At 46.4% G+C, this 10,881-nt stretch overlaps 2 protein-coding genes across 3 annotated transcripts in view; one reads left to right on the top strand and one right to left on the bottom strand.

Annotated features, from left to right (window-relative positions):
* Window positions 1-7,044, top strand: part of ITGB3BP (integrin subunit beta 3 binding protein) — a 15,820-nt gene extending 8,776 nt beyond the window's left edge. The window contains exons 6-7 of the mRNA XM_017733528.1: window positions 293-352; window positions 6,535-7,044. Coding sequence (XP_017589017.1) covers window positions 293-352; window positions 6,535-6,647 — 173 coding nt within the window. The 3' untranslated portion in view covers window positions 6,648-7,044. The remainder of the gene's footprint in view (window positions 1-292; window positions 353-6,534) is intronic.
* Window positions 7,045-9,800: 2,756 nt separating this feature from the next.
* ALG6 (ALG6, alpha-1,3-glucosyltransferase) overlaps window positions 9,801-10,881 on the bottom strand; it is a 17,850-nt gene continuing 16,769 nt past the window's right edge. Inside the window, exons 14-15 of one of the 2 annotated variants that reach the window (XM_008633074.2) lie at window positions 10,444-10,642; window positions 9,801-10,275 (exon numbers count right to left, since the gene is read on the bottom strand). In XM_008633074.2, the coding sequence (XP_008631296.1) occupies window positions 10,081-10,275; window positions 10,444-10,642 (394 nt within the window). In that variant the 3' untranslated portion in view covers window positions 9,801-10,080. The remainder of the gene's footprint in view (window positions 10,276-10,443; window positions 10,643-10,881) is intronic. The other variant, XM_017733527.1, reaches the window with a different exon arrangement.

Genomic DNA, 10,881 nt, shown 5'->3' with positions numbered 1-10,881 from the left:
TCCCTCAGCTCCTTGGGAAAGAAGCATCTTTTCCCCCATGTTTGAATTAGGAACCATGCCAGCACTACAAGAAAAAAAAAAGGCAGCAAAATGTGGGATGAGGCTTGGAAGCAATAGTTGTCAGAATTATCTGAATTTTGAAAATTTTTGTTAATTTTTATGGGCACAGTTACATAGGCAAGAGAGTTTTTTTCCTTGAAATACTTCGGAAGTGAAGGAGGCAGCAGAGGTATTATTTTCTTTGAAAGCTCTGGGGCAACATTTGTTGATTTTGGATTTATTTCTTCACTAGTGAGTCAAGCAGAAAAACTGCAGCTGTTGAAAGCAAACCATGGAGAAGTCCCTGCCCGAGGTAAGAAACTCTCCATAACTCCTGTGTAACAGATGTTTTGATTCCTTTTGCTTGATTTCTTTTTAGTTCTTTTCACTTAAAATAAGTTGGGTAACCTTTAGGATATGAAAATGATGATAATCAAATGTGTTTCTTCGAAATACTATGCAAATATAAATTGAATATTTGCTGCTATTTTGATTATATTGGGTATTTCCCTGTGAACCTGTGCACGGAGAAGGAATCATTCATGGCCTTGCACTTGTGGCATGGTCCAGAAGACTTTCTCTACTTTTTGTGTGTCCCAATTAGCCTTGTTCTTCCTCATCCTCCTCCCTCCCACTGTGTTTTCAGTATCACAACCTTGCAGCAAAACCTTTTTCACTTTGTCTATTTTGTGGGGTATTTCACCCACTCCAGGGGGCTGTGAAATCCCAGCTCTGAGGTTTCTTCATAACCAGTGCTGTGAAAATATTTGAAGCTGGTGGCATTTCATCCACAGCTGCTTCAGTGCCTTGGCAGGAGGGAAGGGGACACACAGAGGATTGTTTAATTCCCTCACACACAGTAAAATCAACAACCCTTCCCCAGGGATAGTCTGATATTTCTGTTATCTTCACACTTTCTATCTTGGAGCAGAGTAAACCCAGAATCAGGAGCAGTGGTGGCATCTCTGCTGTGGGGAATTCTCTTAAAGGACAGAAAATTGATCAAGCTTAGATTTGCTGGGCTGCAGCAGATTAGCTGAAAATGAAAAGGAGTGACAGCACTTTGGAAGGAATTGGGCTGATTTGTGCAGTGTGCAGTTTGTGATTTACAGCTCCCTGTGTCCTCCTGCTGCAGCAATCCCTGCTCCTGCCTGGCAGGATGGGAACGCTGGGCTGGCACAGACTGGAACAGTCGCTGCTTCCTTTGTGCTCTGCTCTGTGCTGCTCACCAGTACACATTTAGAGTTCCATCTTTGCTCCAGGGACCAGCCCCTAACACCCAACACACAGCCAGGCTGCTTAGATGAGAAATATCTTGTGAAGGTAGGGTGGAAAAGAGAATTCTGAGTTTAAGCTGACCGATTTTGATGAAGTTCCAATGTCAGTTTGGCTTTCACAAAGAATAAATTCAATTTTGCAGTCTTGAAAACGCAGTAGCAGGAGAGGCAGAGAAGTTTGTGATCAAAGAGAAGCATCTGGAGATGTTTTACTTTGCCTTTTAGTTTCAGATGTAGGTTTTTCATGATTATTTTTAATTAGTTATGGCTGGGCTTCAAACTTTGACTGTTCTGTGGCTTGGTGCAGATGGAATGTCACATTGTCATCACATGGTGAGGCATGAAATTTATTTACTTTACATAAACAACCTCCTCTTAAAACAACTTCATACAAAACATTCCTGGCTCAATGGGCAGCGTTGTGCAGAGCTCAGTTTATCATTTTGGGTGATCAGCATGGAAAAAAGGGCATCATTGTTTGGCCATGACTCGAATTTACAGTAAACAAAATGTTTTTGAATAGAAAGTAAGCAAATTGTAAAACAACTGCCAAGAGATGAATCGAGCCGGTGTCTGGGAGTCCAGAATGTGCTTTCTGTGTGCTGGGAATGGATGTGTAGGTTGGGGGATGCATATTTGAAAGGAAAATTTCGTGGGTTTGGAGATTCCAGGAGTGAAGGTTCTAAAAGGGGAAGCTGCTCCAGCGGATTGTTACGAAGGACAGGAATACTTTGCTTCCCCAAAACCCTGACACAAACCATAGTCATGGCTACCTGCTGGCTGTGAGAGTGTTCCAGAGATCAAATACTTGCAGTGTTGAGGAAGACTCTTTCCAGGCTGTGATGAAATAAAAACCACTTCTGTGGGGCTGTTCATCCTGCCAAGCCCATGGGCAAATCTGATCCTCACTGAGTTCTGTTCATTCCCAACTTCCACTGTGGGGTTAATACAAGTGCCAGGTTTGTGCTCTTGGGACAGCAGTGGTGGCTTTCCAAGAGACTGGGTCAGGGTTAAGTGGATGGATTTTATTCTGTGCCACTTGAAATCACTGATGAAAGCAAAGCTGGAGAGATGAGGGACCAAAACTCCTGAGTTTCCACCTGCCAGTCCAGTTTTGAAGGCTGCATTTATGGTAGAACATAAATGCCATTTCACAGCCACTGCAAAATATAAACACCTCAATAATCAGAGCTCCTTGTCAAACCAGGTAAAAAGGTAAAAATACAGAATACCACCATTTATCCCATTTTGTGTCAGCTTGAATTTGGAATTTGGGTGTCCTAAGACTAAATCACTTGGCCCTGGTGATTGCTGTGATTATTTTCACATCTTTCTCAAATAAAGTAAAACAAATTTGTTGACCTTTAGATCTACTTGGGTGTCTGTCCCACCTTTCCTTCCTCCTGCTTGGAGATCTGAGGAAAAAGGGATGCACAGCAGTGGATTGTTCCAATTGTAAAACCCTAACCTAAAAACCACATTTATTTTCCTCAGCCCAACTTTGTATTTCATTGCAGGGAAGAAATGTCATTATCCCTTTGCTGGGAAAAATCTGGGAACTGGCTGAGCAGAAATTTTAATGCTGGAGGGATCTGGCCTTGTTCATCTGCCCTTCCCTGAGGAAGAATATCCCTTTTTGTGCTCCTGAGCCTTCCCTACCATCACACCTGGGGCAGGGCTGATCTCAGTTCCTCACCGAGTGGGGATTGCCCCAGAGGAGTGTGCTTTGCCCCTGTTTTTGTCCTGGGAATGAAAAGCTGTTGTTGCTCAGGCTGAACCTGAATTGATGGCTCCTCATTCTGTGCACGTGGGTTGGTTTTAGTTTGGGAGCATGGGAGTCCCTCCCAGTGGAGGAGAGGGAACAGATCCCACTCAGCCCAGTACCCCCAGCCTGCTTTTCCCAGCACAGGTGAGGAATCCTGCCCACTGACAGCTCCAGGAGCTGGGTGAGCTTTCCACTGCTCCTTCCCTGCAGGATTTGGGGCTGTTGGATTGTACCCACACCTGTATTTTACAACTGCTGGAGACTGGAGGAGTCTCTGGGTCTGGGTCCAGCAGCATGAGGAGTTTTGGGGATGGAAGGAAGGAAAGGGGCAGCTCCAAGGCTCCGCAGTGATTGAACAGCCTGTGCTATGTAGATGAAATATTAAGCCATTAACTGCAGTGGCAGATACAGAAATGCACATGAGACATATGACTGGAGGCCCCAGACGAGTACACAGAGAACTGTCAACCTGCATTGTACATTTAGGTGTCAGCCCCATTTATTCTGCAATTTCACCCTTGTTTTTACACTCTATTTTCCTACGTACCTTCTTAGAGATGCAACAGCTATTAATTTTTAATTCTGGTGGATCTAGTTTAGAGTATTAAGCTTAATGAAAAATTCAAAAGAATTGTAGTTCTTCCAACATGTAGCAACTCCTACATGAGAATAAATACTGCTTTCTCCCATGAATATAATTATTTTAAATAAAAAAGAAAAGAAACATTAGTTTGGACTCACTTAGTAGCAATTATATGTTTAAGAGGTGTAAATAACTTGCTATCCAGACATTACAAATATCCAGGTGCTCTGTATGTGCTGATGACAACAAAATTGAAAAGAAAGACTGTAATAATTCTGACTGGTTTTCTCTGCAGAAGATATTGATTATTTGTGTGTGGTGAGAGATTTGGAAAATTCAATTAAAGGAGTTGTGCAAAGGTTTCATAAATTTCCCCGGTACAGCGTGTACACAGACATTGCTGCGTATTAAATCAATGCAGCACTTCACAATATATTTTCTTTGAAACATAAAAATAAATAACATTTAAACAGTTCTGCTTACTACAGAAACAAATTTTATTTTCTGTGAAGCATTTAGTCATGTGCTATCACTGACTCATACACATTTGCCAGCTGTAACAAATTTTATAGACGTTTTCTCCAGAGACATAGCTCATATACTATGAATTTTTAAATGAGCAAATGGTGAAGAAGGGATGTCAGCAATATAAAAATTGATCAGTTAAAAGATAAAAGCATAAGTAAAGAGATTTGTATGGTAGTCTTAATAGGTTTTATTAAATAAAAATACTATAAAAAGACAGTAATGAATAGACTGAAGGTTTTAACTGTGGTTGAGGTGGAGAAAAATTATTCTGGCACATTTAGTAGAAGATTGGTTTTATATCACCCGACAGGTGAACATTTTTTTTCTCTCAGCTTTTTAGATCTGGAAATGTTTTAGAGCAGTCAAAGTTGGGAGAGGATGGTGGGGGAACTTGGAGGGGAAAGGAAACTTGGGAACATTCAGCTCTTTTAGTGCCTGTATGGGCCAGGGCTGGAAGAGGCCGTGTCCAAGGGCAGGGATGGCTGTGCCAACCTTCTGGAGCAGGTTTGGGGGGACTCCAGACACTGTTGACCCTGGGAGTCCTAAAATTGGAGCTGAGGAGAGAAGCAGGCTGGGCCTGCACCAGCCACCCCTTCTGCAAGAGCCCAGGCACCTTCTGGTCCCCTCCCCTGATCCCTTTTCCAGCTGCTCCGCTCACAGCCATCCTCATCCAGGAGTTCCTTGAATGTTCTCTTTGGTTTGATGGAGCTGAACTTACTCAGGTGCTCTGCATGTAAAACTACTGAGGGAGAGAAGAGTTGTTGGGGCTTTTGTGTCTGTTTTGTTGGGGCTTTTAAGAACAGCTCTCTCAGAGCTGAGTCAGGGTTAGATGGGATATTGGGAAGGAATTGTTCCCTGGGAGGGTGGGCAGGCCCTGGCACAGGGTGCCCAGAGCAGCTGGGGCTGCCCCTGGATCCCTGGCAGTGCCCAAGGCCAGGCTGGACACTGGGGCTTGGAGCAGCCTGGGACAGTGGAAGGTGTCCCTGCCATGGCAGGGGTGGCACTGGATGGGCTTTAAGGTCCCTTCCAACCCAAACCATTCCATGATTCTTTGTTTGGAAAACAAAGCTGAGTCTGTGATATTTTTTGTGAATCTGGGCAGCTTCTGTTTTTTAGGAGAGCTCAGAGTGCAGGACAGAGCTCAGCAGAGTGGTCTTGGCATGTTTGGGTTCTTTACCCATCCTGCTGTCCAAATGCTGCAATTCATGCTTAAAGGGAAATCAGACCATAAAGGAATTGCATTTAGCACAAGTAAACCAGCTTGTATAAAATTAAATAAGAATTAAATCTTTTTTCTGTTATTTGCCATACAAGATCAGACAGTTTCCTGTTGTGAGCAATTGTGGGGTTTTTTTGTTGATAATTTGTGTAAACTAATGATGTTTATTAGGAATAAAGCTAAAGAGTGGTACCTGAGGCCAAGTTGGATTGGATTCCTTTTTCTGGAGTAGCCTTGTGAATCCTGGCTTAGGGCAGAACCTGGGGTTGGTCTGGGTCAGCTGCAGGTAACGTTGTCCAGTCCAGGGCCAGGTGTTGGTGTGGAATCACATCCTGGCCGTGTGAGATCCCCATGGAATCACAGTGTGCCAAGGGAGGAGAAATGAGGAGGCCCTGCCCCAGCAGCCCCATGGCCGTGGGGTTTGGTGCCCTCCCCAGCTGGGTTTCTCTGCAGCTGAGAGGCTCAAGCTGCTGGAAATCCCCCTTTGTATGTTCAGTATAACTCTGAATTCTCCCTTCACCCCTCTGTGGTGGGGGAACCAAACACCCCAGAGCCACCAGCCCTCGGGGTGCTGGGACAGAGCTGCTCATCTGCTGTGGGGACCATTTGGCAGCGTTGGCACTCACATGCACCTGCTTCTAGACCCTTTCCCACATGTTCTCATTCCCTGAGTTCCTTTCTGCCCTTGCACACTTTTCCTTTGCTTGTCTCAGCCACCTGCTCACCCCCACCCGGCCCTCCCCTGCCTGGCTGGGACTCAGGTGTGGGTGTCTCCAGGGATGGGTGTTCCTCTGGTGCAATCCCTGATTGGGTTCTGCTGACGTGGCCCTTGGGGATTCTTATTTATTCTTTTATTGCTGTTAGCAAAAAGCAGCACCAGCTTCTCATACTCAGAGCACATTCTGTTCTGCTTTGCCATCCCTGCTGATGATGTGACACACGTGCAGCCACTGACCAGGACAAGCTCTGAAATCCCTGCTGAGACACCGTGTTTGAAGGAAAAGGGATGCCAGGTTCTTTAACCACCACAGCAACTTACTTAACTCGTGTTTGAGGCAGGATTTGCACAAATTCTGCCATCACACCACTGTTGTTTATCTCTGTGTTGTTTCCTCATTCACAGGGCACATCCAGAGTGCCGGGAGTGCTGCATTCCTGAACTCACTTCTGGACAGAAGGAAGGAGCCCCTGGGCCTGCTCCCAGCCTTGCCCAGCACCAGGGCACTGCCAGAGTGACTAGGACCAAGGTCCTTCTTGTAAACCATGTGCAGAGAGCTCTGGGATGTCCTGCAGGCTGCAAGGGCCTAAGGGCAATCAGTCATTTCTCTGCACGAGGCATTTGTTCTTGGTTTGTTGAGCTCCATGACAAAGTGACTGTAGAAACTCTGCTGCCCCACTAAAACATCCTATGGTGTTTCTCCTCATATTGTTGCTGCTTTGGCTACTTGTCCTTGTTGCAGCATTTCTCCTCACCAGTTTGTTCCTCCTTTGGTTACTTGTCCTTGTTCCTTAAAACATCCCAAAATGTTCCTGCAGCCCAGGGCAGAGGGGCTGCTGCCCTCCTTGCCTTAGGCTGTATGTGTGTTTACTGCACATCAGATCCATAACCCCAAACAGATCCCATGAACGATGATCCTGCTGTCTAATTGCTATTTATTTTAGTCATTCCTCATCTCCCCACAGGCATTATGTGAAAAATGCATTCCACATCTACCCAAACTTCTCCATCTGCTGGACTGGACTTAAAAGGAGCGAAGAACTGAGTGTAAACCAATCTCCCCAGCAAATCCCAGCTGGGGAGTGCTCGCTGCGCCGGGCAGGTGCACGTCCAGATAACATTTCTGGCATCTATTTCAACTTAACAATGTGCACAACCAGATAATCTCAATGTAAATAATCCACCCTGGGTGGCTGTGCAGCCCTGTGTCGGTGGGGTTGGTGCTGTGTGGAAATAAACTGGAGGTTCTGGAGGGCCTTCTCCAGCACTGCCTGGGCGCTAAGGCTGGAGGGAGCTCTGCAGTGCAAGGAATTAATTATTCCAACCCTGGATGCGTTTTAGTTGTTTGCAAACACTTTCCCTGGTGGTGCTGCCATGGCTGGGGAGAGATTTGTCATCCACACGAGGGTTCCTCTAAAGTCAACCCCAGCCCCAGGATAAAAAGGCCTCAGCTTCCAACCCAGCAGTAACACACGAGGCTCTGGTAACATTGGCTTTTAGGTCAACGTTTGAGTTTAATTTTGGCATTTAATGCTGTAGGAGCAGAGCTGTTTTATATAAACCAGCTGCTTTTCTCATTCCTTCTCCTCAAACTCACCCCTCCAGCTGAGTGAATCCCCTGCATCTCAAATCCTTGCAAGTAGGCTGAAAAAGTGCCGTAAAATGATTTGTACTTTTTTATCAAAGTCCAGCATAAACACAAACACTTGAATGTCCTTTCTACCACTGCAAAGTCCCATCCTCAAATAAACTGATTTTTATAACTAGAAAACTCTGAGCACCAGCACGATAAATGTGTTCAGGGTGTGGCTAAACATGCACACACTCAGGCTTTAGGAGTTTTTAATTAATAAAAACGGGTTTGCGCTTCACTGCCTGTGCAGTCAGACTGCGAAGAAGGTTAGGAGCTGTTTGAGGGAATTGTCAGTTGTTCTCATTTTCCCCCTTGGTGTCTCAGGCTTTCAGAGCTGGGGGTTGTTGTGGGTGTAAGGTGCCCCAGCCCTGGCTTTGTAGGCTGAGGGTACCTGAACCAGGCAGAGTTTCTCTAACCTGGCTGTAACCTCTGGAGCTGGAAATTAAATAATTACTGATCTGAGTCTGGAACTGACTGTGCTGGTGTAAATTGAGCTGTTCTGGGCAGTCCTGGAAGAACAGCATCAAACGTGTACAGGAACCAACAGCGCAGGTGGTGATGGACAGCAGAGTCACAGCAGAGCTCACCCCAGGGCGGTTATAAACTGGGCATTTTTAGGCAGTGGGAGTTTACACCGAGCTCCTGCTGCTCATGCCCCTCATCCACACCCAGCTATTGAGCACTCGCTGTGTCTCTGACCTCCTGCTGTAGCAGGCTTTGGCCTCTGAAGCAGCTGGGGCTGTTAAGAACCATTTCCAGTTCCACACAAGGTGGATCGGGTGACTCTCACTTTATCACCCCCCGAGGCCACCTCAAGGACAAAGGAAAGGGATACACTCAAAACTAATGTTTGGGTATGGGGGAAGGATGGGCCTGGGCTCTGCTGGACACGGCTGGGCTAATGAGACCCTGGGCTCCCTCTGCTTCCATCCCCCTTCATGTTCCTGTTATGCAGCCCTTCCTCGGGCTGACAAGGTTCAGGCAACCGTTCCTTGGGGGAAACACGGTGGTTTTGGGATTTCACAGCCTCTGGAGACAAAGATTCCTATTTTGTGTCCTGATACCCATCCGTGCCACTCAGCCTACACTTCCAGAAAGGCCATGCTGTGGGCAGAGCTCTTGCATGCCACAGTTAAGAGTCACCCACAGAAAATCCTAAATACTTGTGAAAAGATGGAACTTCTGTTGTTTCATAGCAAACTTACAGTGCAGGGAAATTGAACTGTGCTCACCCCCAATATCCTGCTGGTTCCTACTCCAGAGCCCCTTTTCCATTCTCTCTGAGCTGCCAGGGGGGCAGTGTTGGCTGGGGGTACATTTTCCACAACAAATAAGCCTGGAAAACCTGCACAAACCCACTGAGCTTGAGGGACTCCATTGCCAGGGCTCAGAAGTGGCCCAGCTGGAAGTTCCCAGAACAGCTGATTCACACACTGAGGCTGAGGGCAGTGACAGCCTGGAATGTGACAGGGGAAGCCTTTAAACAAGGGGTGGGGGGGGGCTTTCTTATATTTATATATAGATACAGAAAAAAAGAATAGACTGACTCCTAATTAAACTATATGACCCTAAATTGCTTTATGATTTATTTTCTTCCTCCATGCTTTGTTATGTTTATAATTACTCAATCAATTTGTATTCTCTGAATTATTGGCTTTGGAGGCTGAGCTGTGCCCAGGGAGAAATTGCAGAGTTGAGTTCAGTTTACATCTGCAAATTGCTGTGCAATTTAATAAGGGGTTTGGGTATTTTCTTTTCAAACGGCACTGCAGCACCTCAGCTTTTATTGCAGTAGAACCAAAAGTTGTGGCTTTTCAGTCCTGTTAGAGAGAGAGCTGCAGCAGCTTTAGACATCAGAGCTGCTGACCCCCAGCAAAGGGGGACAGTGACTGATGCCACAAACCAGGTTTGTGTCATGAAGCAGTTCAGCACCACAGCTTCAGTGCTGCCAGGCACGAGTTTCTACTTTCCCTGCACTTCCTTATGCTTTTTATGCTGGGAAAGGAGAAAACTTAATGCTACTTTTGCTAATACAGTATTTTAGCATTAATTCAAAATTTGGTCCTTTATTAGGCATTTTAGGTTTACAAATGGTAACAAAAGTGTGACACTTCCAGAGAAAACAAACCAAATCCCATTCCCAATGCTCTTCAAAATATTTCTCCTTTAGAACAGTCTTTGATTGTTTTGTGTTTAAATAAGCAAAAGGTGTTTCCTGGCTTTCCTGGGGTTCCAGCAGTTGTGTCCATCACACACAGGCTCCTCTGCAGTGCTGGCACCTCTCACTGAGCACACTCAGTCCTGGAGCTTCAGCTTCATTAACTCATTTTCTTCTGCCCTCTATTCTTGGAGTCCCAGAGTATCACAACGTTAAAATACACCAAGAACAGCAGGAAGTGCAGGCAGGAAACAACGGCCACGGCCACGGGGAATAAATCTGGGAGGCTCTGGGGAGGAGGCACTGCAGCACTCAGGACAGACAGGACTCCTATCAGGGACATGGACAGAAGGAACTGGAAGACAAGGAATGATGGAACACCTCAGACAGGTCAGCTGTCACTTCATTGCTTGGGTGCTCTGCACTGTTCCACACGGCACAAAGAAATGACAGCCCCCCTCCACGGGTACTTCAGCGCTGGGGAAAGCTGCAAGTAAGAGGTAAAGGAATAAAATTTGCTTACCAGGCTCCTGACAATCCTAGGAAAGGACTTAAACCAGGACACGTAACCCTTGAGGGAAAGGGAGAAGGCCTTGAGCTGCAGGTCCTCTGCTGAGGTCTTCTCCAGGATGGAGAAGGAGGCCAGGCACACGGCCAGGAACGCGGGCGTGGTCACGGCGTAGGCCAGGAGCAGCCCGTCCTTCAGCAGCAGGGGCAGCAGGCTGGGTGGCATCAGCCAGGGCCAGCAGCGTTCCAGGGGGGATTCAGAGAATGCAGAAAAGAGGGGAAAGCAGTAAATATATTTATCCTTGCTAGAACTAGGGAAGAACAGCGTTATCATGGAATTGCAGACGGGTTTGGGTTGGAAGAGATCCTAAAGCCCATCCATTCCACCCCTGCCATGGCAGGGACACCTCCCACCATCCCAGACTGCTCCCAGCCCCAATGTCCAGCCTGGCCC

This window comes from Corvus brachyrhynchos, unplaced genomic scaffold (assembly GCF_000691975.1).
Source record: "Corvus brachyrhynchos isolate BGI_N302 unplaced genomic scaffold, ASM69197v1 scaffold34, whole genome shotgun sequence".
In the NCBI taxonomy this organism is placed as follows: domain Eukaryota; kingdom Metazoa; phylum Chordata; class Aves; order Passeriformes; family Corvidae; genus Corvus; species Corvus brachyrhynchos.
Note: the sequence above shows the minus strand (reverse complement) of the source record. Positions and strands in the feature narration are given on the sequence as shown.